The sequence below is a fragment of the Anomaloglossus baeobatrachus genome, chromosome 10 (genome assembly GCF_048569485.1).
Source record: "Anomaloglossus baeobatrachus isolate aAnoBae1 chromosome 10, aAnoBae1.hap1, whole genome shotgun sequence".
Lineage (NCBI taxonomy): Eukaryota > Metazoa > Chordata > Amphibia > Anura > Aromobatidae > Anomaloglossus > Anomaloglossus baeobatrachus.
In genome coordinates, this window is record NC_134362.1 from 35,948,898 (window position 1) to 35,957,907 (window position 9,010).

At 45.8% G+C, this 9,010-nt stretch overlaps 1 protein-coding gene across 1 annotated transcript in view; it reads left to right on the forward strand.

The window, feature by feature from the left end:
• Nucleotides 1-7,496, forward strand: part of LOC142254730 (C-signal-like) — a 23,396-nt gene extending 15,900 nt beyond the window's left edge. The window contains exons 5-6 of the mRNA XM_075325982.1: nucleotides 3,257-3,367; nucleotides 7,255-7,496. Coding sequence (XP_075182097.1) covers nucleotides 3,257-3,367; nucleotides 7,255-7,368 — 225 coding nt within the window. The 3' untranslated portion in view covers nucleotides 7,369-7,496. The remainder of the gene's footprint in view (nucleotides 1-3,256; nucleotides 3,368-7,254) is intronic.
• Nucleotides 7,497-9,010: the final 1,514 nt, after the last annotated feature.

Genomic DNA, 9,010 nt, shown 5'->3' on the forward strand with positions numbered 1-9,010 from the left:
TGTGTTAAAAATAACCCCAACATATCCATCCATCTATCCATCCATCCATCCATCCATCCATCCATCCATCCATATGTTGTAGAGATCAGAAAGTATTTATCTAGTATTAGGGTTAATAAATAATATATATATATATATATATATGTATATATATTATTTATTAACCCTAATACTAGATAAATACTTTCTGATCTCTACAACAACCACAACATATAAAGGTGTTATCAGTTATTGTACAGGAGGGGGAGGAAGTGAGCTGTGATGTCACTTATTGTGAATGGTGGGTCTTGTGTTATCTACTATATGTAGAGGTGTAATCAGTAATTGTACAAGAGGAAGAGGTGAGCTCTTGACATCACCTATAGTAAATGGTAGATCCTGTATTATCTACTGTATATAGAGATGATATCAGTCATATAGGAGGAGTAGGTGAGCTGTTGTTGCGTGCGGAGGAGGGGACGCTGTGCTCTCCCACTGCTCGGGTCCGACCGCTGCTGCAGCTGCTGCTGCTCGGCGGTGGCTCGAGCGGTGGGCCGGATCCCGGGGACTCGTGCGGCGTTCCTCGCCCGTGAATGAAAAGGGGTAGGGATTGGTTGGATGGTGGATTTGAGTATTGTCCGTGACGCCACCCACGGTTGTGGTGATATTGGTGACACCACCGCTGCTCTGGATGGGGATCTCGGGAGCGGTGACAGGGAGCAGCTTTGTTGTTAGTTCTCCCCTCCGTGGGTAGGGGGTTGGTTGTCCCGGGGCCCGGTGATGGGGTAGGGATGGATTGCAGGCAGGTTACGGGGCCTGGTGAGGTGCAGGGTCGCAGGGGCAGCGCTGTGCCGCACGGCACGGTGGTACTCACTCAGCCAATGATGAGGACACAGTTCTCGGTAAAACACATGGCTGGATGGACGGGTCCCACAGACGGCTGCGGTGGTTCCTGCTCCCGGCAGGTTGGTGGTGACTGCCTTTCCCTGCACCTGTGTAGTGTTTAGTTCCGATGGGTTCCCACCGGTAACCCGCTCCCCAGCTTGGATATGGGCTGGAGGAGCCCCTTTTTGCCCGCAGGCTCTGGCCCTGGAAAACGGTTGCCTTGGCGGTGGCGGTGTCTCCCTCTCATGGTTGGGCTGTTGCCTTTTGACGGGACTTGGCTGCTGGGGAACCCAGGAGGTTCCCTTCGCTGACGGATTCGACAAATTCACGGTGACTCCTAGCCTTGTCAGGGTCCGTAAACCCCTGCCAGATGGTGCTGACTTCTCTTTGTGTACCGGTCCGGTAGCGCCGGGCCACCGCCCGTCCACGGTCCTTACGGTAGACTCCGATAGGCCACTCCTGCAGACGGTCACCACCGTCTGCCAACCTTGCTGATCCGTCCGGGCCACACACCCGGACCAACTTCAGGCTCCTTAACTGCCACTTTCCTCCTTCTACTTCACACTCCACAACTAATCTGCCTGGTTTTACCGCCTCCAGGACTGGGAACTCCTCGGTGGGCGGGGCCATCCGCCTGGCCCACCCCCTGGTGTGGACATCATTCCCTGGAGGAAGGCAACAAGGGTTTTGTGTCTGACTTCGGTGTGCCTGACCGGGAGTGTGGGTTGTGTGGGTGTTGTGCTCTGTGGCCCCTGGCTTGTACAGGGCGCCACATTGTGACATCACCTATTGGAAATGGTGGATCCTGTGTTATTTCCTGTATGTAAAGATGATAGTCATTGTACAGGAGGAGGAGGAAGTGAGCTGTGATATCACCTATAGTGAATGCTGGATAGAGGTGTTAACTGTCATTGTACAGGAGGGGAGCTGTGATATCACCTCTTGTGACTGGTGCATCTTGTATTATCAGTCATTGTACAGAAGGATGAGGAAGTAAGCTGTGACATTATCTATTGTGAATGGTGGATCCTGTGTTAACATCTCTATATATACAGTAGGTATCAGTCACTGTACAGAAGGAGGAGGAGGTGAGCTGTGATATCACCTATTGTGAATGGGGGCTCCTGTCTTATCTACTGTATATAGGTGATAGTAATTGTACAGGAGGAGGAGGAAGTGAGCTGTGATATCACCTATAATGAATGGTGGATTCTATGTTACATATTGTATATAGAGGTGTTATCAGTCATTGTAGAGGAGGGGAGGAGGTGAACTGTGATATCACCTATTGTGACTGGTGGATCTTGTGTTACCAGTCATTATCTCATTGTCCAGGCGGAGGAGGTGAGGTGTGACATTATCTATTGTGAATGGTGGATCCTGTGTTATCTACTGTACATATAGAGATGTTATCAGTCATTGTACAGAAGGAGGAGGAGGTGAGCTGTGATATCACCTATTGTGAATGGGGGATCCTGTCTTATCTATTGTATATAGATGATAGTAATTGTACATATAGAGATGTTATCAGTCATTGTACAAAAGGAGGAGGAGGTGAGCTGTGATATCACCTATTGTGAATGGGGGATCCTGTCTTATCTATTGTATATAGATGATAGTAATTGTACATATAGAGATGTTATCAGTCATTGTACAAAAGGAGGAGGAGGTGAGCTGTGATATCACCTATTGTGAATGGGGGATCCTGTCTTATCTATTGTATATAGATGATAGTAATTGTACATATAGAGATGTTATCAGTCATTGTACAGGAGGAGGAGGAAGTGAGCTGTGATATCACCTATTGTGAATGGTGGATTCTCTGTTACCTACTGTATATCGAAGAAAAAAAATATTTTTAAAAATAATAGTTCATATTCTGATGACAAATTCCTCTTAACATTGCCAGCAATAAAAACTATTTTCCAAATTGCCCCTATTATTAGTATCAGCAGAGAATTCTCCTTATTAACAGTATCAGCCATGGAGCGTCTATCTTTTCTCTTCTATTTTCTTTATAACTCCCCCCCACACTTTGTCTTGTATTTCTATCATCATCTCCCATAAATCCATATAACCTATTTTCTATTTTTCCCTTTTCTTGATTTTCTGTAACATTACATTTCTTATAAATTGTACAATTCCATAGAAATGAAAATCTGTTTGTTTCCTCGGTTCTTTTCGGTTCAGCCATTCTTGTAATATTTCAGCCTGGTGATTAGGTGGAAATGTGTAATCTGTTTTCCGCAGTGTTTTTTATAAGTGAGCAATTCTTCTTTTATGGAGTATTTGTCATATATAAAGTTGAACCTCGGGGTAATACTCAGGTATAAAAAATGCAAAAGTTTTTTTTTTGCTCTGACAGTTTTCTAGTGATTTTGTTTCTTTGCAGGCGGCTCTTAATATGCTCACACAATGCCAGTCTGTGGGTTATAAGAGCAGTGGGATCTTGTGCACCGCGCTCCATCCAGGATGGGTTCAAACAGACCTCGGAGGCCCTCACGTAAGTGGAATCTGATCATTTCTGTGCATGTCGAGTTTTCTCGTAAATTTGATTTGCGGAGCAGTTATTCTCTATGACAATATTGTTCCTGTTATGCTTTGGGGTTTGTTTAGACCTCAGAGCATAAAAAACATAATATATAAAAAAAATTTAAAAAAATCCATATACTCACCTCTCTGACCCCTCTGGCCCTCACAATTACACAACCAGACGTTGGCGCATCTTCTGATCACTGCTGCTCGCTCTGAAATCCCCAGAACTCTCACATTCCGTCATGACTTCCGGATCTGATGAGAACGGTTCTGCACAGAAGGTCATTCCCTGATGTAACTAGTGATGAACGAGCACTAACATGCTCGGGTGCTCAGTACTCATAACTAGTTATGAGTGGGCACTACCATGCTCGGGTGCTCAGTACTCGTAACTAGTGATGAGCGGGCACTACCATGCTCGGGTGCTCTGTACTCGTAACTAGTGATGAGCGGACACTACCATGCTCGGGTGCTCAGTACTCGTAACTAGTGATGAGCGGGCACTACCATGCTCAGGTGCTCAGTACTGGTAACTAGTGATGAGTGAGGACTACCATGCTCAGGTGCTCAGTACTCGTAACTAGTGATGAGCGGGCACTACCATGCTCAGGTGCTCAGTACTCGTAACTAGTGATGAGCGGGCACTACCATGCTCGGGTGCTCAGTACTCGTAACTAATGATGAGCGGGCACTACCATGCTCAGGTGCTCTGTACTCGTAACTAGTGATGAGCGGGCACTACCATGCACAGGTACTCAGTACTCGTAACTAGTGATGAGTGAGCACTACCATGCTCGGGTGCTCTGTACTCGTAACTAGTGATGAGCGAGCACTACCATGCTCGGGTGCTCAGTACTTGTAACTAGTGATGAGCGGGCACTACCATGCTCGGGTGCTCGGTACTCGTAACTAGTGATGAGCGGGCACTACCATGCTCGGGTGCTCAGTACTCGTAACTAGTGATGAGCGAGCACTACCATGCTCGGGTGCTCTGTACTCGTAACTAGTGATGAGCAGGCACTACCATGCTCAGGTGCTCTGTACTCGTAACTAGTGATGAGTGGGCCCTACCATGCTCTGGTGCTTAGTACTCATAACTAGTGATGAGCGGGCACTACCATGCTCTGGTGCTTAGTACTCATAACTAGTGATGAGCGAGCACTACCATGCTCAGGTGCTCTGTACTCGTAACTAGTGATGAGTGGACACTACCATGCTCAGGTGCTCAGTACTGGTAACTAGTGATGAGCGGGCACTACCATGCTCAGGTGCTCAGTGCTCGTAACTAGTGATGAGCGGGCACTACCATGCTCAGGTGCTGGGTACTCATAACGAGCTGATGGGATACTATGACAGGCTTGACTTGTGTACCAAGTATAATGGAAGTCAATGGGGAACTTCTGGAAAAATGCTCGAGTCCCCCATTGACTTACATACACGAATCGGGCCCATCCGAGGGTCCACTTGCTCAGTACGAGTACCGAGCATCCATACATGTTAATGCTCATCACTTGTCATGAACTTATGCACACATACGCAAAACCCTCTCTGCCTTATCAGAGCTGGATGTCCCGACTCACTCCCGGGATATACCAGCGCAAGCTGTGGTGAGCAGAAGACATGACAAAGTCTGGAAAGGTGGCAGTGAAGAGCTGTGGGGTCGAATAAGTGAGCGGTGAGTATAAGGATTTTTTAAGTTTTTTTAACATTGTAAAGGACCTCTATGCTTCAGAAAAATGGAGTCCGCCATCTTACTGAATCAATGCACAACAGAAGGGAATTACAAAAAAAAATCCGCATTTTGTGGAATACATTTTTTTTTTGTAAAATTCGAGTAGAATTTAATTGAACTTAAATTTATTCAATCATTTGTAAACATTACTTTATTTACAAACACTTACAGATTTTTATAAGTTACTAACTAGGTCTGTATGTCACAAGTGTGTTGTGTCCACAGATGACATCTTGTATTTGAGTGGATTTATTTTTTTTAAGGCTGAAAGGGTTAGGGATTTTAACCTGCTGGCTGATATTACTCTTAGCCTTAATCACAGCTGCAGCGTTTTGTCATCAGGCCCTTCCACTATATATACCCAATCCTGGCTTTACTCCATGCTGGTGATAGATTCTCTATACTAACCACGTTGCAGGAGCTCATCTTTGCATAGCTGTGGTGTTTCAGTTGCAGCTGTGAAGTTTCCTGCTGATAAATCAAGGAGTGCTTTTTGTTCTGTCTTTCCCCACCCGTTTGTCTCACCTTCCTTGTGTTATTTTATTGTAGCAGTGGCACTAGTGTCCTGCTGACCAACACCCTAGTCAGGGTAAGTTCAGGGTTAGCACGGGCCTAAGCACGTAACGGCGCATGGGCGAAAGAACCATCTAGGGACGTTAGGGAGTGCAGGGATCAGTCACAGGTGAGTGTGAGGTGGTGATGACCCCTCTCCTTATTGCCAGGGCCTTCCTTGGCTTTTCTTCTGTGCTGTGCAGCACACCGTTCGTTCCCTTATCCAGGCGTGACACTTTCTATGAATGGATGTATCTTAAGCCTCTGTGCAGCATGCACCAAGAAAGTTCATGGTAGATAGATTGAAACCATCCATACACCTTTAAGGCATATGCTTCAGCAGTATGTCCGTATAGTGGCACAATATTGCAGCCTTCCATCAGGGGGTATAAATCAGAGAATACTGCTGTCCGGAGATGAGTGAATCGATCCGTAACAAAAAAAAAAAATCTAATTAATTTTGAATTTCCACATAATTTCAGAGTCAGAATTTGCTCTCTGGTCTGGTTCTTCCGGTGCCGACTCGGCTTTATGTGGTCATTGACTTGCATTGTGCCCATGTGACTGAGGACCATGTGTGGAGCAATGGAGATTTATGGGTGGACCTAGGACAGGAGAGTATACATTTTTTTTTATTCTTCTCCCTTCCTGGCCCTCCATTTATTATGCTTTTGGGTCTGTAGAGACTTCAGAGCATAATAAACATCTTTTTGGACTGAATTTTAAACAAATTTTAGGAGATTTGGTCATTTTCTGACTTTGCTTTCATCACAAGAAGAAAAAATGAGCAAACTGAGCCTTAAGCGGGCTTTACACACAACGACATCGCTAACGAGATGTCGTTGGGGGTCACGGAATTCATGACGCACATCCGGCCTCGTTAGCAACATCGTTGCGTGTGAAACGCAGGAATGACCGATAACAATCAAAAATACTCACCATATCATTGATCGGTGACACGTCGTTCCAATCCCAATTATCGTTGCTGGTGCAAGACGCAGGTTGTTCGTCGTTCCTGTGGCAGTGACACCGCAGGAACGAGGAACATCACCGTACCTGCGGCCGCCCGCAATGAGGAAGGAAGGAGGTGGGCGGGATGTTACGGCCGCTCATCTCCGCCCCTCCGCTTCTATTGGGCGGCCGCTTAGTGACGCCGCTGTGACGTCGAACGAACTGCCCCCTTAGAAAGGAGGCGGTTCGCCGGCCACAGCAACATCGCTAGGCAGGTAAGTCCATGTGATGGGTGTTAGTGATGTTGTGCGCCACGGGCATCGATTTGCCCGTGATGCATAACCGGCAGGGGCGGGTGCTTTTACCAGCGACATCGCTAGTGATGTCGCTGTGTGTAAAGCCCACTTTACAGTTATATATAAGCTTAATGAAAATGTAGACTCTTGGTGGGTCCTCAACCAAGGGCTGAACCTCTAAGTTACAAGAATCCAGAATATATTCCATGTATTTTATACTCCCTACCATTTTTTTTACCCTAAAATCTAATCTATGGCACACTGTCGTTGTGTTTATATTCCTATTTGCATTAACTGATGTTTTGCACCTGACTTGCTTTTTAGGCTCCTCTCACCGTAGAGCAGAGTGTTGAAGGAATCGTCAAGGTTCTGGGCAGCCTTTCTGAGAAACATTCCGGAATCCTCGTGAGCTGGGAGGGAAATGTAATCCCCTGGTGACGCGGGATACTGAGATCACAACATTTTATTGATAGCTTCTCTTATTATATGCAGCTTCTGTTTTTGTACTGTAACTGTAAGAATGTTTCATTCCAATAAAATGCGAGAAACTTTTTGGAACAAAAAAATGTAGACATTTCAGTGTAAAAATTTGCAATGTCACATAATTTCCAATTAAGGAATATAGGTGGGGTGAACCCAGACAGAAGAAGGACCTCATGCAAGAACAAGTATTGGTCCTTTGCAGTTCAATAGCTTCTCATCCTGTAGTATTCCACTTTCTTTGGAGGTGATCTTGGGCCCTTTACTTCTTGGTCCCATAGGTTGCACCAATGGTATGCTCACCTTTGATTACAAAGATGGATAAATAGATCTACACCTTCCAATGTTTTTTCCCCCAAATCTGTCACAATGACTTTGGGATAACGGGGAATCGGGGCTCCTAAGCTGTCCCTCTATGCTATCCTTAATCTCAGAGATACTCCTGAGAATGGAGAGGCCTGAGTCTCCTTCCTGGCCCTGCTTCTGACCATTTCTGAATTGATTCTGCCTCCCTCTCCCCTAGGATTGGGATGAAACCCACAGAAAAAGACAGACAAGGGAAAACAAAAACTCTCACACACCACACACACACACACAAAAAGGTGAAGACAAGAAGAGATTTAGGTGGTAAAACAAGAACAGGAAGGAAGCTGCAAAACTGCATGGGTAAACTCCACAACCGCACCAAGTAACGAGCACAACATTCACCAGTAAGTCTGGGACACCACAACTCTCAGACCAACATAGAATACATAGAATAAACTATAGCTGGCATCGGTGGAAGGTTTCAACCAGCATAAATAGGAGAGCAGATGTGATAGGCCTCCCCACAATATGTGACCAAAAGAGCAACCAGACCAGCAGAGAATAACTCTTGCTAGCCTGCCTGTGAATCAGCACACAGCAGGTTAATGCCTGAATCTGCCTGTGTTGATCCCAGACACCAGAGAAACCATTGGGCAGAGTTTCAGAATCTACAATCTGAACAGATCACAATGCCGCCATGACAGTCGACAAAATTTGCACAAAACTCTTTGTGACAAAATCTTAAAACAACGTGCTGGAAAAAGCTCAGAGCACCTAAAATTACTTTGCAAAACAGATCTGGTCATATCCCGGATTGAAATTGGGACCAGTTTTTGCTCTTATTTTTTTTCTCGCCGAATTCCATTTATTTAAGATCCATTATACAGTATAGGCCTTTTAGCGCATATAGAAGAAAAGGGGGTGAAATAACCTGTCTAGGGATTTCAGGGAGGTCAGGGCTGCTTAAGGTAAGTATCAGGGGTTGCCCCTCTATATCCTTCCCTATTGGCAGTATATCCCTTCTACCATTCCACTTTGGGCCGACCTTGGTGGAGCATGACAACCTGGAACGGCCCTGGAGTGGTACCTGGTGTCACTCTTGCCAGGATTACTAAGCGTGGCATGTGCATTCAGACCACAACCTGACACAACAAAAATACAACAAACAATACCATGAGTAAGGGGGAACACAGGGGACACTATAATAATGGTGGGCCCTGGAACTAGTGAGAGGGGTAGATGGGATACCTCCTAAACTCACCTTTAGCTGTCACTACTCTCCTAGCCAGTCCCT